The sequence below is a fragment of the Pocillopora verrucosa genome, chromosome 11, assembly GCF_036669915.1.
Source record: "Pocillopora verrucosa isolate sample1 chromosome 11, ASM3666991v2, whole genome shotgun sequence".
Classification (NCBI taxonomy): Eukaryota; Metazoa; Cnidaria; class Anthozoa; order Scleractinia; family Pocilloporidae; genus Pocillopora; species Pocillopora verrucosa.
The window spans coordinates 16,894,469-16,921,821 of NC_089322.1; the positions used below are offsets into that span (position 1 = coordinate 16,894,469).

Genomic DNA, 27,353 nt, shown 5'->3' on the forward strand with positions numbered 1-27,353 from the left:
ACCACAGTTTCTTTAGAAACTTACCCCTTTCTTCGCTGTAGAGATGCAATTGTTTCCGTTGCATATTTATATGTTTGGGATACAATCTCATCGAATAGGTTTTCAGGGAAGAGGAGATGAAAGTAGTTAGAGAATGATGGACTGTCAGGAAGCTCCACATTGAACCCTCGATCAGCTGTGAAGTCAAGCCTTCGCGGGATACGATCGCCAAGGACCCAGTTGTCTTCTTCTGATTCTTCTTCGCTCTCCTCCTCGTCATCACTGTCTTCTTCGCTTCTGTCACATTCTTCTTCGCTGCTTTCATACTTATCCGTGTTTTCATCAAAATCGCTATCCTCTCCACCGACAACTTCACCGACAGTTCCTTCATCAACAAAGACAATGTTGGCCGCCATCTTTGTTTATCAGTGTTACCGCGCAACAAAATATATTCATCCTAATTAGTTCTTTTATTCTACTCAGATCTTCGGAACTCTGTCGGATGCTTAATTTATGTCCCTTGGGTAGGCCCTTGACCGTAAAACTACACAAGCCCGACATATTCCGAACTTATCCGCCAATAAAACGATGACGTTCGGAAACCCGGAATATTTCAGGACCCCTCTACATGGACGAACACGTGCGCCCGGAATATTCCGAGAGCCGCAGAACATAAATGTCGATAGAGGAAAATAATTATCTTACCCCAACCTTGAGTCAGTTTTTTGAATGGTAACTTCTTGGTTAACAAAAATAAAAGTGTCTTGAGAGTTGCGACGTAGCGATCGAACCATGCTCATGTGAATTTATTTCTTTTTGTCTCTGATGCTTAAATAAATATCATTATTTAAGTTAATGACTTTTAAAGGCGCACCCCTTAGGCCGTTTTCTCTGAATTAAAATTCAAACTTAGCTCCGAGGCTTTAGAGAATAAAACAAAGAAAATCACATCGAGGTTTTATTCCCCCAAGCCTCGGAGTCACGTTAGAATTAATATGACGGAAATGGCCTATTACTTGCCGGCAAATAGCAAAATGAAAGTAAATAAGGCGTAAAGAGTTATCGCAAACGATAAAAATAGATTCTAACAATATTTCAAGGTAAATATGTATGACATGTGGGTGTTCTTAGTTTTGCGAATAGTTGCCTACAAACCACAATTTTGTTGAAAGTACGTACGTGTAATTGACGCCATTATCATGACCACGCTTAGGGTATTTGTCGAAAAGAAGCTCTGAGTCACGTGTCACAAAGCCAAGGTGTCAAAAATACTTCATGTTTGATTCGCTCGGCTCATTGTCAGTGCAGTTGGAAATTTATCGACAATCTTGACATAGTCACTGTTCAGTAAAGTCATATTACAATTTAATAAAGCTGTTAGTCAAAATTACGGTTCTCGAATTAAACCGAGGTAATTTTGTCGAAATGTAAATTTTCATTAAGTCTTGAGAAACGACAAATTAGTTAAAGTAGATATTAGGTTACCGTAACATTCTTTTGTCGTTTTGCCTCAATATATAATTTTAAAAATGAAACTTCAACACTCGTCCCAAAATGACCACATCTTGTAAATGCAACGGAAGGAAGATTAACGATCAGGGCTCGCTATCCAAGCGGCTCGCTATCCATCGGTTGGAGATTTATCCAGTGGATAGCGTTATCCACCTTTCGATTAATCTGCTTTTTTTTGGCAAACGACGGTTTGGCGAGAGTCACGAAGGAGAGAGCAAAAGTGACGGATGCACCCGCTCTCCTTCCTTCCCCCCCCCCCCTCCCCCCAGCGAGCGGCGTCTGTTAACTTAAACGAACTAGACTCTTCATCTCCTTCCCCCCCTTCCTGGTAAATGGAAACGTAAGGATAATGTTACAAAGTAAATATATATTTATTAAAATCATTATATACAATTCAAGCGAGAGTAACTTGTTATTCTCTTGTTATACCTAATAATTTCACGTATTAGAAAAAGCTAAATTGTTGATAGGGTTTTATTATTCAATAAAAACGTGTTTTTCTACTTTCAATCTAATACTCTATCTACACCAAAACTAAAACGACTTCTGAACCTGTTTTGTCCAACACAATTTCAAATGTGTTCTTGACAGAAGCTACTCGGACTGATCTTTGTCGCCTTCAACTTTAGCGCAGTGATTTCTTGAACCAGTTATATAGAAAATTTAGTCTCTCAGTGTTCTATTTTTTTGATTTTCATCTTCTTAAACCTGTTTAAACTAAATATGGTTTATTCGCTTGATGTGATATGAGTCTTTCACTCCCCGTGAGTCAATTCTCCCGACTGATGACTCCACATTTCTTTTCAAGCTACGGTATCCAGTCATCCATGAAAATTGGAATTTTATCCTGAAAGGTATCGAAATCCCTGTTGATTATTGTGACAATTCTCATAACTTCTCTGTTGGAATGTGTATCAGAACTGTTGGGAGATTTTATGTAATGAACACTCGTAGGAGAGAAAGAGGTAAGCTATAATTCAACTGTAACCAACTTCAGGATGTTGAAGATATTGAAATGAATAAAAATTTAAATTGATAAACTTAAATTTGACTTTAGTCAAAAGATTTTCTGTATTGATGGATTCAGGCACCTATGATAGCCTGAAAATTTTGGAAGCTTGATCTTTTTGTAGTTATTTTTCATGTTGCCCTCAATCCGCAAAAATAGGGTTCCCTTAGGAAAATTACTCCTTTAAAAGTAAATGCTGGACAAATTTATCATCCTCAGTCAAGTTAAAAATTCCACTTGAGAATTAAAGCCACAATTCGTATTTGTTATCTTTGAACGCACTCGAAATATATATTTGTTAATTATGACCAGTACAAGATTCTTCTGTATAAACTCAAGAAGTTTGAAAATTCCTTTCCTCGTTAATTTTGTTCTGCTTGTTAAAAAAGAAAAATCGCCAATACGCAATGAAAAAAAAAAATGCCACAAAATGTTCATGCCCTTAATAGTCTTATACTAAACACCTGATCGGTGTTCGCATTAATCAGTACACGTTTTTTCAGGAGTACGTCAAGTTTCTAGGCAATGCAACTCGCTACATTACAACTGCACGCTCATAAAAAGAAATATATTTCATTTTTCAAGCAGAACTTGAGTAAATTGTTCTTTAATCAGTTTCCTGAGCAAGAGTCCTGATAAAGTCATTTACGCTTGGAGGAATTCAATTGCATCATTGCAAAGTTTTCTTAACAAGTTTCCCGTTTCCAAACATTAAAATATTAGTCTTTAGCCCAGTGGGCATGTAAAACAAGGAAAGAAATGCCTGTTCTTTCAACGACGACGCCTAGAGAACCTTGCCTTATATGGCAAAGAGGGTTCCAAACTACTTCTAGTAAATTAGGCTTCTAAACATATTGGAGGATACACCTAGTACGTCCTTAGTTGACCTCTGAGGCTTTCAAAGTCCACCTGCAAAAATCACCAAAAAAAATTACGACAGACATGTTGATTGAAAAGTGCCGTACCTTGGGATAATATATTCGAATGACGATAAACTAAACGGCATTTTTAAAAATAATATGTAGACACTGAATTGAGGGGGTCTGATCATGTTTACAGTCTACCGTTATAATAGTATAGAGATAGGTGCTATTGTTGTATATTCTTCACACCTCCTTGCAACGGCATTCGGTCGTGTCGTCATAATCGTCGGTTTCCGGGAGTTCCTCGAGAATGTTATAGAAAGGGTCTTGGTTCTGATCGCTTATAGCCTCGGTTTGGATTGGCTCGCTATGGATTGGCTTGCAGCGAATTGGCACGGTGTGGACTGGTGCGCGTTTGATTGGCGCTAAACCGAAAAAAAAAAGTAATATGAATGGTTTAAAATTGAAGGATCTGCCACGTGGTTTGTGTAAATTAAAAGTTAAGCTTCGTTAATTTTTTAGATCAAAATTCACAATCCCTTTTTCCTTAACCCTGTAACTCCCAGAGGTGATGAAATGTGATATATCCATACAAAATCCAGCAAACAGGTAATGAGAAGACTTAAACTTATCAGGTAGAAGATGTTATGCTGATCTAACACCAAGTTCTCGTAAGTAGTTCATAGGGAAAAGTGTTATACCTTAAGGGAGGAATTCACAATTAGATCTTGGGAGTTAAGGGGTCAAATAACCATACACCTTGTTCGTCCACTGTTGCCTATTTTGCGTTGTTTTATCGTAACGAACTTATAATACAAAGTTTCCTTCAAAATGAGGTTGTTAAGTGTTCATTAAATGACTTAAAATATCTTGTAGCTTCTTTTTAAGCCAACTGCTAACTGACAGGTCACCGTATTGTCCGGAACGATCACGACTCTATGGCAAGGAATCACTTTGGTACGGTGGAAATTAAGACTTTTGAGGACTCACCGGTAGATGGTCTGTTTTGCCTCGCTAATCCGTGATAACCAACATTTCTTATCACCACTGGCTCTTCATAAATGGATTCCCCCTAACGAGCAAATAATAAGAATTACGTTTGATATTTTCTAATGGAGAAATTTTTAAACTGAACTGAAAGCTGGTCTTCGCCATTCGCGTTTGTTTTAACACTATATTCATGTTTTTATTCCCCGTTCGTAATTAATTGAATTCTGTCTTTATGACACTGTTAACGCCACATTTTTGTCTTTTTTTTTTATTGAAATAGCGCTGCCTAGACGAAAAAGACTCCAGAGTCTTGAAGGATATTCGAAGATCTGTACAAGGATCTTTGTTGACCTTTTTGAAAAGATTCGAGGATCCTGAGAGACATCTGAATGAAAGGATCTTGGCGATTCGTCTACAATCTTGCGAAGACATGTCCATTCAAGTTGTCCAAAAAATTTCTGAACAAATTCTTTAATCCACTTCAATGTGTTCAAGCTTTGATAATAGCGAATTATTGTAAGTTTCTAAGATTTTCTCCTTATTGTCACACCTTTGTAGGCAAGGGGGGCAAAGGCCCAAGTCTGGATAATCTTTTTGGTGCTTCAGCGGTTTGCCCACCGATGGAAAGGACCAACCCAGCATCGTAAAACTCGTTATCTGTTGTAGAGAAGAACATATCATTCCTCCATTTTAAATGAGTGAACTCCACAAAGGTAAATGAGCTCTTTCACGATTTGTGCATCTTGAGAAATCAACCATCATTTTTCCTACTGTTTTTTACTGTTTTATTATGGCCTCTCAAAGTTTTCTCTTTTATGGAACTGGTATTTAGAAGTCTTCACTAAGTTAAGAGGATTTCACTTGCACAGTGCAAAGAAACAAAGACTTACGAACGGAGGTGCGAATCGGTCTTATGCCTGCTGGTCTTCTTGGCTCCTGTTGGGAAGGGAAGAAATCACTGTTAGCCTTATTGTTGCAAGAGAAGGGGCAAATGGGCGTGAATTGGACACAAAATGGATAACAAGGAAACAAGGCAAGCAGAAAGGCCCTTACGACGGAATCCTTCTGGAATTTGAATAGAAACGTGGTTTGCTCCAAAATACACGATTCTACTCGAGGGAAGTGAAAATGAAAAGCTAAGGACCTAGCTGGCTCTTCTATCTTCGTTTCCAGGGTCTCTCTTCTCCACGCTCTCTTGGACCGCCTTAAAGAGAGACCCTGGAAACAAGGTAACCAGTATTTCATAGGTTAGGAGAAGAGAAATTGACTAATGTGAAAAGGGTGTGTCCGAGGCTAACGAGCATAAAGGTAGTGGTACTTTCTCTGTAAGGAGCGAGCAGGCCTTGTTAAAACTCGTACCAGGAGAGTGACCGGGTTATTTGTTTTGCTGCGTATGACTTACTAAACTAACTTACAATGATGGAAATCCAAATTCGCTTACCTCATAAGGTGGTGCTGAAAATGAACCAAGAAAATATCATCATAATGTCAAAATAAAATGGAATCTTCTACAAACAATACATTGAACTAAAATGCAACCCAAACTGTTGCAGTAACGTTAATCAAACTTTTCAATCAAAACGGTTCGATTTTGAATATTATCTGTAATGAATGATTCCGTTTCCGACTTACAACAACTGGCTAAAATGAATCTGACCAAGTTTAAACTAGAATTTCAGAGTTTGATCTGTGAACGCAACGAAAACATACACACCAAAACAACTCCAACTGAGTGAAATCACATCACGTGATCACGTGATTAATAATCAACAAGTCAATATCAACTAAGGGGGATCCCCTGAATACCGCACATTGACCATATTCTGTCTTTCTTCCTTCGCCAGTACTCGGTTTGAATCATGGATCGGTCTTTAGTTATCGTCTGAGGAGAGGGGTGAGGGAGGGGTGGAGGAGGGGTGTGACAGGGGGAACAGAGGGGGGTGGGGGCAGTCGTCTTTAACAGAAATGATGGAGAGTCAATAGAAAAGTAACTGCTCATAAGGGGAGATCAATTGAATACTACAGATCCTTAGGGAGGGGTCAGTTAAATGTTAGTGACGCAACCAAAATCCTCTGCTTCCCTGTCCACAGGCGATGAATAACGACCGGTCCATAGCAAGGTATTCCATAATTTCTATGTATAGTACCTCATTTCATACACCTTGTTGTAAAAGCTGAATTTCGGCGTAGCTATGTTTTGTGCGAGCGGCAAATTACCTTTCACGTGAGTTGAAACACAATACATTTATTCGGTGTAATGGCAAAATTGAAGGATGAAACAAAAAGCAACGATTATCCAAAATGCACAAATCTTGATTTAGCTCCTTAGAGATCATTTAATATATTTGACCATTTTTTTAACATAAATTATCATACATTTCTTACCTTTCGGACGCCTTTGAAGTTTCAACCTGAGAATAAAAAGCAAACTATTGAGAAAAAAAATTATTGAAGCAGCAAAAAAGCCTGTGTATTACATCTGAGTGATACGAGTTCGCAAGTTATAGGACAGATTCAAAACTGAAATTATTTAAAAAAATATATGAAAGAATGTGAGGATTACTGACATATTTTGATATTAGAAAATGAAAGGGTTGATTTGAACTCACCACAAAGGCCCTCCTTTTCTCAGCATTACAAAACAAATGAGTCCAATTCCCATCACTACTGACAGGCTCACACCGACTACGATTACACTGTAATTCTTTATTGCTACTCCTCTGTTTTGTCCAGCAAAATTTTCTCCACGACCTCCGTTACTAACACCTCCCTTGAAAAAAATGAAAATACACTTTTGGAATTAAATTTCAATCAAAAAGCAATGTTGTCTATTTAGATTAAATGCTCGATGATTGCCATAAGTTTCGGTCCATAATATCGCCTTGTGACTGGTCAAGAAAGCCACGCCTCCCTATGTCGACCAATCAGATGCAAAACTTAACTGGTCGTGATTTGTTAATCGCGTTTTTCCGCATTTCTTGTAGCTTGCAAGTTTTTACTTTGATTTGTCATACGACGTGCATTTAGTCGTTTTGCTCATTCTGCCAAAGATCGACCAAGCTCGGTACAGAGTCAAACTCAGCCAAACATTTACCAAACAAGACTACATTTGGTTGTTTTCCCATTCGGTCCTACGAGCGGAAACCTTGTAGTTATCACTAAAGGAAAAGGAACTCATACTGTTTCGACGGTTTTCCCGACAGCCCTCATAACCCGTAAAATCGATTAGTAAACACCTTTAAATGGCGAAGGCACAATTTAGGTACAGTTTGACTCAAAAATCCCAAATTCACTTCATTTTTTGTACAGGCGACAAAACATATTACGTCATTAAAATTTAAATCATTTGGATAAACCACTGAGCGCGCGCCTGAAATTGAACACTAAAAATGAAACAAAGTCCGTAATTGCACGCACCAAGTGAGTTCTTTCAAAGTTTTTTCTTATCAATTTCAAAATAAATACAGAAAAAGGTTGCAACACGTACTACTCCCAGCGCGGCCTATTTCGCCAAACTGACACCATGAATTAACAACCTCGTTTCCAGGGCCTTTTCCCTTAGCTGGGAATGGGGCGTAATCCTTTTCCCGCCCCACCCCCAACTCCACCCCCAAGTAAGGGAAAAGGCCCTGGGAACGAGGTTGCATGAATTAAGTACTATTTACCTTTGCTTCATGCGAGCCGTCTGTTGGTTCAACTTTCCCCTCTGTTACCGCCACTTGACTTGGTCCATCTGTGGTAGGTTGACTCGAGGATAATGCTTTTATGAAAAATATAGTGTGTTGCGATGATTATGCGGATTTGAAAAAAAAAAGCTTTGTCAGCCTTGGAACCAGAAGGCATATCGCCCTTAGCTTATCCCGGATGTATGAGGTGACAAGTAGTATTGTTACTCCCTCCTGGACCAGTTGCCAGTTCATCACAGGTTATACCACCCTCCCCCCCCCCCTTTCCCCGAATTTCGTCAGGTTTCCCTAACATTCTCCGTACCCATTTCACTCAGCCATTGTACGAACCAGATTATAAAATAATGTATTATTTACATAAAAGCAGTTGCTAATTTTTTTCCATAGTCAGATTTTTCTCGTCGTCAAGAGCCGGATTTATGAACGAATGGACAGATCGCTCGATAAAAATTCCAATCTATCCACATTTTTAGCCTCGTTAGCTGTATTGAGTCGTTTTTAGTAATTATTACTCATCACAGCTGCTATTTCTAGATCCTCCTCATGTCTCTGATATTTGGATTGGTCTTCAAGGCTTTTAAGAGAAAACAGTCTCTTATTTTGATCTTCTAAAGTCTATAAAGCTTTAGGTAAATACCTGCCAGACTATAGTTTCCTTTGGACTTGACCACCAAACATCCATGTGTTATATTTTGTCCAACGCAATAGAAATCAAAGCTCAGTATCAGTCCATAATATTTTCTATCAAGACCTTTATCCCACTGTAGGTAAAAAGAGACATACTTGGTGATTTATGATTAAAAGAAACGAGTATCACGTATGAAAACTTCAGCTTGTGGGGGATACCCTGGTGCATTTGTGGTCACATTCGAATCAGGACTCCAGAGCATCATTCTCAACCAGTACTGTTTGTCATGCTGTACTAGGCCGCTCTGAATTTAATTCTGTCTAAGAAACCCAGAAGTGGTAACCATGCAAATGAAAGTTACTTAAATAACTTAATTTTTCACTCCTTTATTGAGGTACCGTTTTCTTAGCCGTTTGAGACTAGCTTAAGATTTGAACTCAAGTCTGTGGATAAAACCAGGGGCGTGAAATTCTTGCAAATGGGAGCTTCTATACGCAGTTTTTTTCATGCAACATTTTCATTGTTCGTGACACCCGATGCTACAGTAAAAACTCACGTATACGAACCATATTTTTTTCAAGTTAATCTCCATAGGTTCTTATATCATTGTTGTTTACTGTGAAAATTAGGCTACCAGGGTCTTTAATCAAGTAATGAATTTTTTGTTTAAAAAAAAATTATATTCATGGGTGTGGCTTTTATATTGGTTCATTCACACATTTTGCCCTGAAACGCAGAAGCCAAAGTCAACGAAAGTAACCCTACCATGATGCTCATAATTTACATTTTCTGAGTTTTGTGCAGAATAGGAACCTGTTGTGAGATTTTGTCCCAGAATAATTCTTTTTTGAAGGGTGCCTAACTGGGACAATCTGGCCTAACAGGTTCATAAAATTTAGGTTCTTACTTTTACGGGTTTTTGCTGTATTTTATGTAGGCCTGTCATAATAGTGTGCTGGTATGCGTGTTACCATTCAGTGAAACAAGTAGAACATTTGTTAGCATCCTGTAAGAAGCAGGGGAATTCTAATTACAATATAAGGCGAATAAGGAAGTAAAATTTCTCAATTTACCAGTAAGTTCCACCTGTTACCATTCCTGCCACGCGTTAGTCGAAAGACTGAGTTCGGTCCTTTATTAATCCATTGTGCCGTATTCAGTTGATAATACAAATGTCTGAGTTCAATACCAGGACACTGGAGTGGCCGATCAATCTCAACTTCAAAGGTAATTATTCCTGCCCTACTAAAGTCCTTCACAGGCATCAGTCTTTCTGTTGGTATAGTGGTCAGCTCGCACACTTGATTTAGAAAAGAGAGTGACAAAACAAGTCCTTAGTTCATGTTTTCGTTTTTGGCTTCCTCCAGAGTTTTTTTTTTTTAAAGCTCCTGACATTTCAAGTTAAAATGCCTTGACTATTTTTAAAGGTTAACGGTACCTTGAAGGGAGAGTAATGGGATTTTTCACAGTCTGGGATTTTTGCTTTCAGGCAAGGGTCTCGCTTAAATGATTAAAGTAACGATGCAAAAGTTAAATAGTAGTCTCGTGTCTGGAAAGTCTCGGATTTTACCCTTAACCACTCCGAATCTAAACGGCTTGAAGTCATAGTCATAACAAAGATAAAGACAGTCCAAAACAACTGTTTGCCAAGATTTCTGGCTAACAGAGCGTTACATCAATGTAAGACGCTGGATCACAGCCACGCGATGGAATAGTCCATTTTACAGTTGTGTGCTTGGTTGCCAAGCCTTTGAACAGGAGTGAGGCTAAGGGTGACCTTGTTATGATACAAACCTTGCTGCTTTTGAAATGCAAATTAATTTGTTATCATGCTAACTAGATTCTGGTCTCTAACACAACAAGGTCACCTTCAGCCTCACTCCAAACCAAAGGCTTGGCAACTAAGTACACAACTGTAAAATGGCCTATTCCGTATGGAACAACCTAAGAATTATCTAGTTTTTTTTTCAACCAGGCAAAAACTGAAACTATTCACATTTGTTAAGTCGATAGAAATAAGTGAGATGGTAAGTTTTGAGCTCGGTAAAGAAATAGAGAAAGATGTTTTTTCGTCTTGTCTCGAGCGTGGGACAAGAAAAAATTTTGAGTCCCCATGAAGGGACTTTCGCTCACCGCGGAGCACGGAATCCGAAGCTCTGAGGTTCGATTCCTCGTGGGGACTCAGAAATGTTTTCTTTGTCCCACGCTCGTGACAAGACGAAAAAACATCTTTCTCTTTTTGTTGAGTTATTGTTGTCTCGAGTTTCATTCTCTACTTTTCCTACTTTCTGCTCTAAATGTCTAACATCATCCAATTCAATTTCATTTTTGATTAAAAAAAAACACGACAATTACAGAGGATTTGCAACAAAAGTGCAGCAAATTTTGCAAAACACAGTAAAACGATGTTATCCTTCCGCTCATTAACGATGTCTTCGGTTTTTAGATTGGCAGCTGAACATACGTTAAGGACTCTAAGAAAACCACGACGGTGACAATAACGAGAAATGAGCGGAGCAAAAGACCAAATGAGCCAAACAATAGCGCAATATGTGGGTTTTAAAACTTTGTAAATTTCTTTGCAGTCCCAAGAGAGAGAAAAAAAGGAAATCAGCAATGTCTACGTTCGTCTTAACAAGGGAACCTCAATTAGTCACGTTTTACTTTGAACCCAACACTACATTCACATATGAAGACGAAGGGAAAATGTTGCACCGTCAGAAACTGTTAGCGCATCGAGCTACTAGTGAAATCCATTGGGTAAAAGAAAGTTGTTTTTTATGGCAACACCTTGCCACACTTTAGTGACTTCTTAAACTCTTTTATGTTGCTTTTATACGTGGTTCGTCTCTTACTTTAATCCAGCTATATGATAACGACGTGTTTTTCGATGATTTTGTTTGTCTTGTGATTGATAGTGGGCGACGCACTGACAACGTCACGTATAAAACAAGTCAGTGTCAGAAAAAAAGTTTGGTTGAAAAGAAAATGAAAAAAAAAACAATGAAAAAAAAATAATTATCAAACCTTCACGTGTACTAACTTGGAGTACTCCAGAAAACACGTTATATTCTAAACTTGAACAGTTGAACGTCGGAAAGTAAATCGAAACCGCAAAAAAGCGGTGAATGTTTTGTGCGTTTATACCCGTCAAACAAATCGTTGTTTTTCACTAAGAGCGCGCGCTCAAAATTGCATACCCCGCTAATCGTAATATTCAGTATGGCGTTAGTTTCTGAGAGCAACTTTCCTATTTTTCTCTTTTTGCAACACGATTTGTTGTGGGAACGGTAATACCCAGACATGGAAGTAAGAAGTTATATATCCTCTGGAAAAGTATGTTTTCCAGCGTATTTGAGAGGAGTAAACAGATTTAAGCTTTATAACATCACTACACTGTCATAATTAGATGTTACTGTATCAGTGGAACTTACAGATATTGTGTCATATCTGTGTATGCAATTCTTTAGAAAGGTGTGTTCCAAACACCCAAAAAGGGAATAGATATCAAGGAAAAACCTATCAAGACTTCTAGTGAAGGCGAGTGAAGGCGAATACACCGACGGTTTGAAACGTAATGAATTGTAAAGAAATTAACAAATTGAATTTTAGAAGTAGTAGATTTACGACGTGTTGTGGTCACTCTTTTCAGGTTGAATCGGAATTTGGCCCGTCAGTATTTGTGGCAGGCGGAAAACCACAACTTCCCTAAAGAAACCCTCGAATTAAGGACTGAACTAATAGCAAATTTGGCAGGGGCCATGAGTTAAACCATACAACAGAGGGGAAGGCGAGCGCTAGACACCTCAATATCTCTGCTCCCGTTAGGCTCATGACCGCTTTAAAATCATAGGAAATAGAGTCTTACCAGGGTCCACTCGTTCATTCTCTACACAAGTTCCACTATGGACGATGTAATTCGGAAATCTGAGGCTACATTTACAAATACAGCAATCTCCAGGTTTACAGCCTGCATTTCCCAAAACTTGTAAACATCCCAGAGGACTGCACGTTGAGATGGGATTGGAAAATGAATCAACGTCACCCATTCCGTTTCGCTTAATGGAGCGAACAACGCTGAACGCCAACCCTTTGCTAAAGAAAAAACCAGCTAATGTTGAAATCACCAATGAAAGCGTGAAGATGATGCTGGAATTGGTATTGTTAAACGCACAGTTCTTCATTTTCCTTCGATGTCGTTTTTCAACGAAAGCAGCTCGTGTGAAGCGACTCGTAATCCAATGTGGTCAATATATGCGCAGTATTGATAACTGTTATTCTCGCTGAAATTTTCCTTGTTTTCACAGAAACAACAACTCGGATTAAACTCATCAATGCCCGGGAGAAGTCAGTTTCGTTTCTTCATGAACGATAAACGTTCGTAACCCCACCATCTACAAATTTCTCTTCTGTACTGCGTACGTATCATTCGCAATGCACAATACACATTAAAATGATTATCACGTAACAATACTTTTCTCTAACTCAGAGAGCCACCAATATCGCAGAAATGAAGCTTTGCTAATGTTGTTTTGCAAGTTGCATAGATACAGCTGTCCTATACGAAGGGAAATTATTCAACCTATATCTGCTGTAATATTGTTCAAGTGCATGTTGTGCGCATGATTTCTTTTAATTCTGTGATAATCTGGGTTTTTTTGCAGACATTTTTATTCCAAAGTGAGCTGTGATCCACGAAGCCCTTTCCCTATAATTGCGTACGTGTGAAAGTAGAGTGCTTCAGTGATGATAGCGAAGGAAGAATTGGGAAAGAATCTGTGAGTTTGTTTTTATTTCCTCCAATACTGAACGTGTTGTATTTCAAAGCAAAATATTTACCACTATCAATTGCCGACAGCACCAACAAGTATTCTTTCTTTTTTGAAGTAAGACAAGCAAAAGGAGTGCGCTTGAGTGGTCGAAATGGAGGGTGGCTTAAGAAGGGTTTTGTTAAATTGGGACACTTTCAGCCGAACGTGTTTAAAAATAGCTTGCTTGATCACTTCAGCCTTCTTGTTTCAATGGTCCTTTTATATTGACTCATTACTTCATTTTAATACACTGTCATGAAACAATTACAGATATTCTAAATCATTACTAAGTAAACTTTAATTTTCTTTAATTACACCGGCAAAGGAATAAAATTACATATAGACTTGATTAAGCAACAATAATTAGGTTAAAAAACCTAAGAGCGATAATTCTGTTTGTTCTGCGGTAGAGCAATTAAAGCTGATACTACCTCTCAAACGAAGTCAAAAGTCCGTTTTTCTGCCAAATTCCATTTTTTCCGTTGATTTATGATGGGCTGTGGTCGCAGTTTTCGAGAAAAAAGATGGTCATAGTTGAAAGGGCAGATAGGTCAGAATAGCTGGTAAAACTTAGATAGAAACATAGCGGTGTTGTAGCTTTGTGTTGGGAGCTCCTTGATCCTGTAAAATCTTTTGTTTTTGTGTTCACACCTTTCAACTGATGAATCGATGCGAAGGCTCTATTGGCCTGTCAGTTCAAAATGATTGAAATGCTGACTGTTGTAGACGGTCCAGTCTGAAAAACCCCAAAAGAAAAAAATATTATGTTTTTTCCATCAGACACTTTTTTCAAAAATTTTTACAGACCAAGTAGGTCTTTGTTTACTACTGACGGGAATTGCAATTTTGTTTGATTTTGCTTACTTTTATCCAGTCCTGAGATATAGCAGTCGAAAAATACATATATATATATCGTGATTTTCGCCGATAACAAAGACCTTTAAATCCATACCACATCGTGATTGCTCTTTATTTTTTTACGCCAAATGTTCGTTAAAATAAGTAATAAAGAAAAATGAATGTATATTGAAACATACCTCACAGGAAAAATCCTCATATTCCATCATATTCGCCGAAAATACAAATATCTAACTCCTTCCTATGTCGTGATCTCTTCCTTTTTTTTTTTTTGCTAAATGTTCGCATTCGTTGAAAGTAGTTCTAGAGTCACATAAATATGCCCATAATATTGTTAATTAACATGTGCGCGTTTATAGCACAGCATAGAAAATTCATTTCTTTAACGAGAGTGCTATCGCCGTAAATTGGGTTCAGTGTTATGTCCAGTGACAGAAAAATTATCAGTTTTCCAAGTCTTTAGTCAATCCAAGCCGCGTGAAGCTAACAGTTTCGAGATAGCGATAAAAATATTTTCAAAATGGAACCAATAATACGGTATTTCTGTACTTTAATCCTAAGACGGTATGTTACACGATCAAAATATCAACATTATGAATACCAATGCCATGAGAGCCTTCAAAATCCAAAATAATCAAAAAATTTTAGGTTCGTTTTCGAATGATTTCTATGGTTTTGTGAAACTGAGTCTACGAACTAGGACTCTAAACTTTCCGTGACATTACAAAACCTACTAAGAGATCATTTTTTGCTGATATAATCGTTGATAAGGATGTTGGCTATTCACGAATCGATCAGCTATTCTCGTTGGCTAATGTTCTCGTGTAAGTGGTTGAGCCAAACAGACATCGCGGCACTAATAACGTTCTCCTATATCACACGCTCCAATTCGTATACAATAAATTTGAGAATGTTGAGACCAAGAAAGGCGAAACTTTTAACAAAGTCTTTCATTTCATGACCAGGTTGAACAAATCTTTTCGACGGAGACATCACGTAAAAAAAATTTAGCTAAAACATAACATGAAAGTTCGCACACATTCAGATGTGGTGCCTAAACTAATCTTTTTAAGAGTTTCATTGTCTGATAAGATCACAACGCAGATAATTTTTTAAGAGTTTCAAGTGAAGAAGGCACCAGAATTAATGAATACGTGTAAATTATTACAACAATTTAAAATCTCTTTTAAGCGATCAGCTTATCAGAGGCACACTTTGTCTTTGGTCAAGTTTTATCTCGTTTATTGATGTGTTCACCCCCTGTAAGTCTACCCAAATCCGCGCGAGAATGGCAAGGGGTGATTATAATATGGCCCTAGAGCACAGAGCTTTAAAATGGCAACTGTTTTCTTGTTGTCTTCGGATAACAAGTAAACTTTACCAATTATACAAAAACCGGGTATCCCCCTCAGGTTCAATAATCATTACTGACTTCCTATCTTGCTTGGTATTTGTAAAATTTCGTTGCACGGTATACTATAATATGCACGGTATACTATAATCTCTCTAACTACTTGGTAATAATTTTGTCATCAAACTCGTGTGGACGCAATTTCGTGAACGCACGTGGTTTCATGAAATGTGCAGACACAACCTCGCCAAGTCAAGTCTGTAAAACAATTTTTATCAAGGGGTGAGGGATAGGGGAGAGGAAGGAGAGAAGTTACCCTCCCCTTCCTTCCAAGTTAAAATAACCACTTCCGTAATTCATATAACCGCTCACTTGCTTTCCCTTCTATGACGCCCACAATGAAAGACTTTTTGTTATTTTTCACTTTCACGCGACGAAAATAGAGCGGAAATCATACCACAGTTTTGACTTGGCAGCCTCTTAAACTTTCGGGCGTTAAAAGGGAGACGAGTGTTTTTTGCCATAGGATATTGATTTAGTATCAAAGGAGCGCACATAAAACCGCAATATCAAACCTTCAGTACTGAACCCGTTGTTATTGTTTTCGTTAAATCCAACACGCTTTTCCAATTCTCAAAGTAACAGGTTACTCAGGTGAATATGTGAAAATGAGGAAATCATAACACACGCATTGCGCGCTGAACAAAACAATTTTGGACTTTTCGTTTTGGCTCAGAAGTACGTTCTCAAAGTTACGTAATCATGGGAGGAAAAGTGTCCCTTATGTGTAATTAGACACACATTAGCAGAATAAAACCCAATGAAAGTCATTCAGCGGACGAACTACCTGGTTTTTTGTCGTTTTCAAATAATCGGCACCGTATAGCAGCTCTGTACAGGTCTCGTCACGAGAAAATGAGGAACGCAAACGGTGATTTTGGAACTTTACAAACTCTTACTACAAAAGTGCTGAACTTTTCACGTGAAAAAAGGGGTTTACTTAAATGTAATTTCCATGTCTTAGCATCTTCACCTTTGACACTTGTTTAATACAAAGGATTGAATCACTTCAGGAATGGTCATGTTTCTTTCACACTACACTAAAATTGAGTAGAGAGTGTCTTTTAGCCAGTCAGAGGCATTTGTTTTCGTTGACATCGTTGACATGTCCAGCTGATATTGGACGGAAACACAAAGTAGATTGAGGTACACGTAGACGATCTCCAAACGCATTTAACACCTCCGATAAGAAGTAACTGTCAATAACTATTACCAAAATAAACAAACCATCACGCGAATATTGGCCTTGAATGTTGTTTACTATACCCCATGGAACCTTCGTGTAAAACAATATTGGATGTTCTTATTGATTTTACTATCTGCCTGCAAAATATTTACTTGTAAAATAATCAAGAGAAATGGGTATCTCTCAAGATCCAATTAGTTCTTTTCCCTATTTATTAACATACTTTTCCTTGTAAATGAGACAGAAAAACTTAGTTTCATCTCTAATTAACACCTTCCGGTTAATAACCTTGTCTGTTCTTTTAACCTGTTTCCAACACAGCTCACTGCAGCTGAGACCGCAAAGAGGATTAACTGAAAAGAACATTTCACAGAAGGCTAATATTTTAGCCTGTTACTTAGGAGAAAAGAGACAAGAGGATTGCGAAACTCACAAGTACTAGTACTAAATTCCGAGCATTTTCTCTCGATATTGAAAAGAAATATTTCAATTTTTTTTGTCCTAAGAATACCCGCCACTCATCAATGTTGGAGCGTGAAAGATAATACACACCCTCAGAAAGTTAAGGATTGCCGAATAATTGCACCAGGGATGTAGAGAGAGAGAGAGAGGAGAAACAAAGTGAAAGAGAGCTTATTTCCACAACACCTTTGGCTTTTTTCGTAGTCGGAACGTGAGACATGAAAGACACGCTCGTTAAGACCAGTATTGAAAAACTGCACCGGGCGGGAGGGGAGAAAAGAGAAAGAAGGTTAAACAATGCTTATCTTCCCAAAACTTTTCACAATGATTGTCGTTTGACTTTTCTCTCCTCCTGTTCTCTATATAATGCAAACTCATCATCCTATTAGCTTGCAAGCACTCTAACAGCAGAATTTCCAACAGACATTGAGGCACAAGGGGCGAAGCCGCAAGACCCGGCGAGCGAGGGCAGCGGGCATCGAGAGGAGTTCGTACCAAAGGAGGAGTCAAATCATACTCACGTGACTCGCTGAAATGGTGAGGTGATCACTAAGAGCAAATATCCTGGGGAACCAGAGGGCTAACAATTTTTACGGTTCCAGGTTCCACTCCATCTTAATTGTGCGGGTGTATGACGCAATTTCGCCCTACATTGGATGTCCGTGACGAAGTTGAGAATGTAAAGTTCAAACTGAGGTCCGCTTGTAACCACTTGAAGAAGCAATTTTTTATCCACAGAGACTCATGAAAATTACTACCAAGTGACAGACCAATGTTTAATGAAAGCAAAATAAACTTTATACAAATGGAATTAACAAATGCACAATGAAGTCAAAACAAATTCAATAAATACTCTATTGGGATGTGGCTAAGGAGCTTTTTTGGAATCTGTCTACATTTCACTAATTTTTTCCTTAATATGAAATTAGAAATTAATGTATTGACACATCTATATCGCTGAAATATCATTTTGTACACATAATCGTATGCCATAGGCTAAAGAAAAAAACTAATAGAGGTAATGACGGTTGTGGAGTTATTTCAAACCGTTCCTTCTTTCCTTCAGCATCTAATTTACATCATCCGTTTCACCTATAAAAGGAAAGCAAACCAGCTGCAAATGTCAAATGCCAGGATTACACTGAAAAACGCTTTTAATGGTTTTCTCACCCCTTATAAGTCAGCGTAGCGATTGGGAAGTTAGGGATATGGAGGGGGGGGGGGGGGAACTCAACTTTTTCTTGTCCCTTAAACTGGCAAATTTGTTTGATCCCTGAGAGGATTGCATTTGTCAAGTCTCCAGGCTCAAAACCCACTTTGTGAGTTCTGTCTAAGAATTTTCTTGTTCAGGAAAGTTAGCTTTATTGTTCCGTCTTGGCCAAAGGGAAACAAACAAGCAAACAGGCAAAGAAACCGTATCAATAAGGAACACACCAAAAGAAAAGGGAACGAGGTTGTTTATATACCACTGCTGTGCTACGTGTACAGGCAAGTAGAACAGTAAACTGGTTATCAGCAGTAAACTGATAAAGTTCATGAACTCGCGTAGCGAATTACAAAAAGCTGACGTTTCGAGCGTTAACACTCGAAACGTCAGCTTTTCGGAATTGACCATCAACCAAACGAAAAAGATCATTTACCTTCGTCGCACTCAACCACAGGTTCAAGCACATAGTATTCGTGGCCGTTGTCTTCTTCAATCTCAACTGGTTCATGATCCTCGACCATCAACACACTCCTTCTCTTTCCCATTTCTTCATATTCCTCAACGCGACGCCCCGACAAATCCTCATAAGATGCTGCTGGACGCAAAACCTGCGGTTTCAGACCCTCATTCCCGTGCACGGAACAGTCATTCTTTCTTACTTCGACATCCTCACACGTAAAAGTTTCATGATCACCCTTGAATGACTGAGAAGACGACGATTCGCTGACAAGAATTTTTGTAGTGGATGCGGTGTTACTCAGATCGCCAATCGTTATTTCCATGCAAGTGTTCGGAATATTGTCGATAGCATCATCGCTATGTGAAATTCGGAAAAGATTGCGCAGTTCAACCGGATCGATCTCCACACGAGCATAATCGTACTCAAAGTCCTCCGTTTGAGGATTCACATCCTCAACTCTAGCATATCCGTCAAATTCGTCTAGAGGGTACTACGGAAAAAAAGCAGAAGACGATCGTAAATGGATACCGAAGTGATTAGCTTCGCAATGTATTTAGGCTTCGATCATTTGTTCTGTATTGAACAATGCACTTCACCAGTTTTATGACGGCCAAACCACGAGGATCAAGAAGCCCCTTTAGATCACCTCTTAAGGTTGAGAAAAGACTGAGGTTATGTTAGCAAAAGACAGACGGTCCTTTGAACCCTTTACAACCCAACATCAACATCCATATTTTCCATATCCTTCCCTTTACATTTCCATCGATACTGATTAAGAGAATTTGTTCTACAATCTAAGGTTGGTGATCATTTCCGTTATTCTCATGACCTCAATGAATAATTCATCAGTATTACTGTAAGGAGATTTTAGATTCTGGTCACTCTTAGGGTCTAAAGGGTCAAAGGAATAGAGCTAGGTAGAATATGTAGAAGGAATCTTTTGGTGGGAGTAGCCTTGGAAAGGAATTCTGTTCCTCACCCAGACAGTTACAATGCATAATCATATTTCTACTGCAATGACTCATCATCAAACAACATTTATCTAATCCCTCTATATTTTGTACACTTTTTGAACAATAGCACTCAATAACGCGAGGGATATGTAAGGAATGACTTTTTCCATAAGCAGCTGTCAATGGCATAATCGGCAGCTATGCCCGAAAAGGGGCCGCAAAGCGAAATCCAAACAAGAGAGCTTGCTCAGAAGCTAAACAGACGGCGGTTAGTGGTCTTGTGGGCAGCGGTAGGCTGCCAGTAACTGGCTTTCATTGAAGCCTTTGTGTAAACCAGAACACTTATCGCAACTTTTATGTTATGCAAGTTCTCTCAACTAGAATGACAACAATTTCATAGATTTACAGTTCTGAGAATTTGGGTTTGATCGCGTGAACACCTTACCGGTTGATTTCTCTGCAAAGACAGACACTGATATGGCTCAACAGACACTCCTTCGTCATTTGACTCCGCCTCAGACACCCGTTTTTGACCACACTCGAGCCAAGGTGCTTCCCCCTTTAGTGACGGTGTCGACTTGAACAGCTCCTGGTAAGGAAATACCTCCTCCTCCACTTGAGCAAATTTGGCAGGGCTGACCACTTTAGCACAGTCAGGGTAAGACGATGATGAGCCTGCTGTCCTCGGCAAGGAGGTTGTAGCCCTGATCAGCTTCTGATAAGGAAAGTAAGTTTCCATCACAGGGGAACTGACTGGCCTAACTCCTGTGGCACTGTCAGGGGTTGATGAGGATGTTCGTGTCAGAAGTCGCTGATAAGGGAGGCGTGGTGCTGCAGTCTCAGAAGATCGAGAGAGTGTTCCACTGTGACCTGGTGTCCAGATGATCAGCTTATTATCTTCACCTCTTTCATACAAGGGATTTTCTGGAGGAGTAGATATGATCTGGGTCAATAATAAGGTTTTAATTGGGTAAAAAAAAATTACCACGTTAAATACTGATGAACTCTGCTCTACAAGTACCCCTAAGCTACACCCTGTTATGGCCAACACCCCAGTCTGAAGGATGTGAAAGAGTTTCACCGCTCCCCTTTCCCCACCGGCCGCCCCACGTGAAGCCAGTCTCTACTTCTACAGGAGCCCATTCACAGCCTAGACTAATGCAATAGTTTTCCCGGCAGCCGTTGTTTGGTTTCGTAACGTAACCCGTTTTGGGGAAAAAGGGAAAAAACTGAGACAAGATAAGACCATTGCTGTTACTTACTCGTAGTTTTCTGTGGACTCCTTGAACCATTCACTAGACATGGATAATGCACATACTCATAGTCATGCAAAGGAGAACAAACTGCTGACTCAGAGGGCTGCTCTGAAGGATGACGACGGGATTCTGAAAGATAATAATGACTTTCCAGTTAACATAAGGAATCATGTCTAATTCACAAATTGAGTTCATGTTGCTGTACTTCTGTTTGGCACTAGAATAAAGATGGTGTCCTATGTGCTACGAACAATAAAGTGGCACACAAGGTGCTGTTAAAGTGGCATCGCCAACCGCTGTGTTAATAGAACAAATGACAATCAAATACAGTTTACTACTACTACCACTAACACCACCCTGACAACCAACCACCAACCCCTTCCCCCTACCACTATACATACACTACTGCTACAACATAATATTATGTTGAAAGTATCAGCATTAAGAACTAGCATAATTTCTTGCACAAAAACCATCCATGCAAATGTTGATTGTATTTTCAGTCTGAGATCATAAAAATGTGTATATATCTTCTTGAACGAAATTAAAGACTGTCAACACAAACCTCTATTTGCATTCATAATATCGCCATCGCAGTAAATCAAACAAAAGCCAAATGTACACACCTGTTCTTTCCTGCTTGCAATTCCTTCGACACTTAAACACCAGAAATACAACAACAACAATGATGGCAATGAAAACAAGACCAGACAGACCCAAGGAAACAGCAATCCAGATCTTCTTGTGATTGGCATTTGAGTACTCACCAGTCGGCAATGAATTGTTGGTCTCTGTATTTTCTTCATTTGACATCTGTTTAAAGAATGAAATGATTACAAGAAAAATTAAAACATAGCTGTCAGGGCCAAGTGTACAATGACTGACCACTTCCTGTAGGTTGGGGGTAATGTGGTTACTGGCAAATGCAATGGGGAGGCCTGAGAAGTAAAAAAGTTGCTACAGAAACCTCTTCACAATGGAATGCCAGTCTAACAAAGGGAGGTTCTGAATATCTCACCAGGTTTTGATTGACAATGGCATGCCAGCAACCCAAGTACTCCTGGGGGTGGAAGGAGGCACTGCGACAAGCAAAAAATAACCAATAGCCCCAAATCAATATAATCTTAGTCAGCCCAGTTGGAAAAACCTGAGTTATGATCTTCCACCTACTACAGATAGGGACCATTCCTTGTGAAATAATTTATCTCTCTATAAAAATTAAGGATGAACATGATATTTTTTGCTTTTCCTCAACCTTAGTGATCAGTATCAACTCAAATATCAAGTAAAATGAATTTGCATATGTATCACTTGGCAAGTGTCTCCATAGAAATAATAAAGATTGTCATGGTATTTACATCAATTTAAAGGAAAATTCGCATTCAGATGGTTTAAATATTTGTATTTATACCATACCTGAACAAAGCTCTCCTCTCTTGAAGTATATGTGGGCTTAGAGATGGGTGGTGTGCTTGTAGAAATGCTAAAATCTGAATTTAGAAGGGAAACAATTAGTGGTGACAAAGACTAAATGTAAGCGCTGCATTCAGCAGGTAATGACTACAATGCTTAATAGAAAGGTGGTTTAAGCCTTAGGTAAGGTCTTAAGTACATCTAGCGCTAAAAAGTTTGGTATTTTGGACAATTTATATAGTCTGCACTCTGTCCTAACAGGCTGTCTGAAGCTTAGTTCACCTTGAAACATCAAACAGTTGTTTTTCATGAAACATTGTCAAATACCATTACAAAGAGGACAATGAACTTGACTAAGTATCCTTTTAATGTAAACTCATTTTATGAGCAACCTTCCTCCTGTAAAAAGCACCCTTTTGCTATTTTATCTTGAGGGAAAAATGCCTGGGTCACTGAGTACCTTATAAATGTATGGTATGTATACACTAAAGGAATCTTACCCCACAGAAGTGTAAAAACATATCTCAGACCTGTAACATCACACAGTTTTCCCAATTTCCAACCTTAGAAAACATCCATATGGGCACACAGTTTTTACACAGATATGTTTCCTTGAAACTTAACATTATAAAGTACTGCATCTTTGAAACGCACACAGGTTTTTAATAACACTGTTTGACAAATTTTCGCCTTGTCATTTTATGTTATCATCAATTGATTATCACTGATATCAGTTGAACTGGCACCTACCTCACAATGAGGCTAAAAATTTGAAAGACAAGTCTCAAAGCACTTCAAAAAAAAAAAAGAAAAAAAAACTCTCAAGAAACTAACATTGATGTGTTCCTTCAGCTTTGAACATGAGGCAGCGAGTTTCTGTCTGCTCGTTGTAAGTACAATTAAACATAACTTTTATCAGAAGTCCTCTGTAAAAGGAATTGGGGTTCCCATTCCACTGAAACAAAAATTAATTAAAAGTTTTAGTTTGAAATATTATAATTGAAAAATTAAAATCAAATTAGACTTATAACATCATTCATCATGCAGGTATTTGTTTCCAGGTGTATAAATAGTACATTGTTCACCAGAGCCATGGCATATGCCTCAAATAACTCTCGAAAGTGATTAACATCTAACTTCTCCCTACCATATTCATACATAATCCAGCAAAAAGGTAATGAGAATACTCAAACTTATTGGGTTAAAGGTATTATCTTGATCTAACACCAAATTCTTCCATTTTCCATAGAATAATCTCTACATATCAGATGCAACTATGACAACTTGTGCATTTTAAGCTGGCCTCCCAATAGAGAGATCCATCCAAGATCATAAATAGGAACCAGCTGGGTGGTGGGGTGGGGGAGATGGTAACTTGCAAATAAGTATATTATTAATATTGACTCTCTGACCCCTTAGAGTGACAAGCATCTAATTGCCCCTTAAAATATCAGAGCCAAATCACAAATTAAGGTCATGAGAGTAAAAGAAATGATCACCCACTGAAGAAACTCTTGATTGTTGTATGGATTTAACAAATAGATTCCGAGTTGCCCTGCGTCTTTTCAGTAATAGATCACAGAGGACATCAAAATGTGGTAAGAACAAAAAAGTGGCACATGAGGCGCAGCCGAGTGTGTCATTGATGTTCTTACCACATTTTGACGTCCTCTGTGATCTATTATTGAACAGACACACTGCAACTTGGAATCTATTTGTTTTATATAATAAAGAATTTAAAAAAATTTTTAATGATGATGTCATCTATACGTCTGTCCTCCAATAGATCATAGGTGAGAACCAATCAGAATGCGTGCATAACTGAGCTTATTACATAAAACTGTATGGAAAATATGCTTACTGATGTTAAGGTGTAAGGGATTAATATATTTAGAAAAGTACCTACACTGAAATTTTCTGCTGAACGTAGCTTCTTTGTTTGCCTGAAGGCATCACCAGCAGGAAAGGAAGTCCATGAAGAATTAAAATAAAATTTCCATCCAGCAATTTTGAGTCTGCTGCAGAAACCATTCGGCTTCAGTCTTGCTTCTCCCTTCACTTGAAGGTTAAGAACCTTTAACTGCTGTGATTGGTCAATGTAGAAGTCACAAGTACTTCCTGGACAAAGACAGTTCAAAAAGAAACAAAAAAAAAAAGGATATTTTTCAAAACTCTATCTTTACCAGCCACTTTCCTTAATTCATTTATTTGAAGCAGAAAAAATAGACTTCACAATAAGTTATTTTTGTCTTCTTAGCACTTATTTAATGGTAGACCACAAGATTTTCAATATCCCTCTTTCCTGAGCCTTTCCTCTTTCTAATGACTAACAAAGCTCTCTTAATTAGCCATGACACTGACCACAACTAACTTTTGGTCTCCAGAAATAGTTTCTGAAGCTGACATTTTGAGCGTCAGCTCTTCATCTTAAGTTAAATGCTCTGATGATGGGCTAATACTCAAAACTACAGCCACAGAAACTCTTTATGGCGGCAAATTTACATTATCAAAACAGATGATGAAACAAAATAATCTTATAGTATGCCTCATTAATTTCTTTAGAAAACTAGCCCCCTCACACAACTTAATTCGAGAAGAACAATATCTCAATTCTGTTTCTTATTTGATACAATGCACAGGAAATAATACTTTCATCTTGGTTTTCGCTCTTAAAAGTAAACAATAAATGGGTGCTTGGCTTGACAATTAATATCATTTGTAAGTATTCATCTAGAAACACAAAAATATATTGTTTCAAAATTGAATAAAAAATCTTACCCTCTCCTGGATCTGCCAAAATATCTCTGTCTTCTCTACAGCTCATCGTCCCCGTGTGTGCTATGTAAAACGTACGCTTCTTTTTGTCGTTGCAAGAACAAGAACAACGATTAGCTGATACATTATTCACCTGGATAGCGCCATATTGTTGACAGCTTGAGCACCCGTTCGATTCTAATTCAATCTCAAATGAGTCTCCTATCGCACCAGAACGTGTCACACTTAAAACCCGTGCCATCGAAACATTTACTTTGACAACAGCAACAGAGAAGAAACACCAGCATTTGAAGATCAGAACAAGTTGATATTTCCATAACCGTCCCATATTGAAACTTGATCAAAGAAGAATCGTAAATACTCCGAAGACCTTTGTGTTTGGAAGTTATTATAAAACTTTTGTTAACTCTATTTGAATTCGAATCATTTCTACCGGAAGTCCGCTGATATCCTCCTGCCTTACGCCCAAACCGCGAGGCCACTTTCACTATCTCATCTGATATCCACTCCGCCATTTTGTTTCAAGAATATCACTCAATTACAACAAAACCCACGGGGCTTATGACGCATTTCCTACTTAGTAAGGGATGCTTGTGTTATTTTTGGCATCTCTCATTCATCATTAGTAAACCCAAGAATCGCAAATTTGCGTAAGTAGTTCTGATCAAACGAGAGTGTCTGGATCTCTGTAGAATGAATCGACAAAGATTTAAAATGACATGTGGATGGTTGATCCTTCATGTACTGAAGCATTTTCAGTCAAATGAAAACACACGTATGATATATCAATTTCCTGCTTGGCCCATTCAAGGATAGACGCCATAGCGACTCTGTCGACAGTTTTAAGTTCAGAAAAGGTCAAAAGGATAAAATTTAATCCGTCATGCGGCCATTATTGTATTATTTTTCCGCTCAGCGTCTGGAAACCGACTGACTACTCCCATAGGCAAGTAGGTGCTAGTTCCGCGTTCACAAAAGAAGGAAAAAATGTTAAGTGAGAAGCAATAAATTAAATTTTTTCCGTGAAAGAGTCGTAACTATGGAAATGATTATGACAAGAAAAAGAGGCGACAGCTTCAGTTCGCCTCACTGTTTCTCTTTTTCAGTCATGCCACTAATTTAATTTTTTAGTAAAAAACGGGTTTTTTTCCCTGTGTTTACCTGTTTTTCACTGGAAAAAAGTAGATTGACTGAAAAACTACTTAACGATAGAATCTTTAAAATTGCATCCGTAATCAACTCCAAATATGCAGTAAAAAGCACTTCCCATTTTATCACAGTTAACTTAGAAATGTAGTTATCACTTTTGCTGTCGCTAATTAATCCTTTGTATAGTAACACTTTCACGTAAACATCATACATTTTGCAGACTCGCCATCATCTGTGACCCTATAAGAAGTTTGTAACGACACCACAGCTCTGAGTATATTGGAATTACGGCGCTGTTTGATAGGAAACCCTCCAGCGAAAGGTAAGTAAGTCCTTTAAAAGATCATAACAATTTATCATTTTAGAAGAAGTGCTTCAAAGACAACAGTTGCTTATACAAAGTTCTATCCCTCTTATGTGATAAATCGAAATTTAAATCGCACTGTTTGAACAGGAACCAGCCATATTCTGTAACTAGCGGTTTCTTATTCATTTATTTATTTACTTTTAAGATTAGCCAGTCACAAAAATCCAGTTGCATTCTTTATTAGTTGCTCATTTTCATTTGCTCCATTTCTAGTAATAGGAACATTTCCCTTCCCAACAAACGCTTGGGCTGTCTCTCATCTATGTGCTAATTTTTGAATTCATTCTTTCAGGCTAATGGCCATAACCTAGGTGGCTAGTTGCTGGTGCAGCACGTTACGGGTGGGGAAGTTCTGGTTTGAACCTCGGGTCGGGGAGT

General features: G+C 38.4%; 2 protein-coding genes and 1 long non-coding RNA gene across 3 annotated transcripts; 1 reads left to right on the top strand and 2 right to left on the bottom strand.

Annotated features, from left to right (window-relative positions):
* Positions 1 to 1,838: 1,838 nt before the first annotated feature.
* Positions 1,839 to 13,121, bottom strand: LOC131781479 (uncharacterized skeletal organic matrix protein 3). Its single transcript, XM_059098145.2, has 12 exons — positions 12,536 to 13,121; positions 9,741 to 9,967; positions 8,677 to 8,800; positions 8,019 to 8,113; positions 6,963 to 7,123; positions 6,739 to 6,764; positions 5,795 to 5,808; positions 5,244 to 5,289; positions 4,904 to 5,010; positions 4,354 to 4,435; positions 3,613 to 3,788; positions 1,839 to 3,409 (listed from the first exon to the last, which is right to left on the bottom strand). The coding sequence occupies exons 1-12, from the start codon at positions 12,849 to 12,851 to the stop codon at positions 3,368 to 3,370; spliced, it is 1,416 nt and encodes a 471-aa protein (XP_058954128.2). The 5' UTR covers positions 12,852 to 13,121; the 3' UTR covers positions 1,839 to 3,367.
* On the top strand, positions 12,975 to 18,164 carry LOC131781480 (uncharacterized). Its single transcript, XR_009339961.2, has 3 exons — positions 12,975 to 13,085; positions 13,332 to 13,445; positions 17,440 to 18,164. It is a non-coding gene; the product is annotated as an uncharacterized lncRNA (long non-coding RNA).
* Positions 18,165 to 18,223: 59 nt separating this feature from the next.
* LOC131781478 (uncharacterized) lies at positions 18,224 to 25,971 on the bottom strand. Its single transcript, XM_059098144.2, has 9 exons — positions 25,463 to 25,971; positions 24,591 to 24,802; positions 23,519 to 23,639; positions 22,688 to 22,761; positions 21,898 to 22,084; positions 21,278 to 21,400; positions 20,461 to 20,939; positions 19,036 to 19,552; positions 18,224 to 18,487 (listed from the first exon to the last, which is right to left on the bottom strand). Exons 1-9 carry the CDS (start codon positions 25,785 to 25,787, stop codon positions 18,465 to 18,467), a joined length of 2,061 nt encoding a protein of 686 aa, XP_058954127.2. The 5' UTR covers positions 25,788 to 25,971; the 3' UTR covers positions 18,224 to 18,464.
* Between the last annotated feature and the right edge of the window lie 1,382 nt (positions 25,972 to 27,353).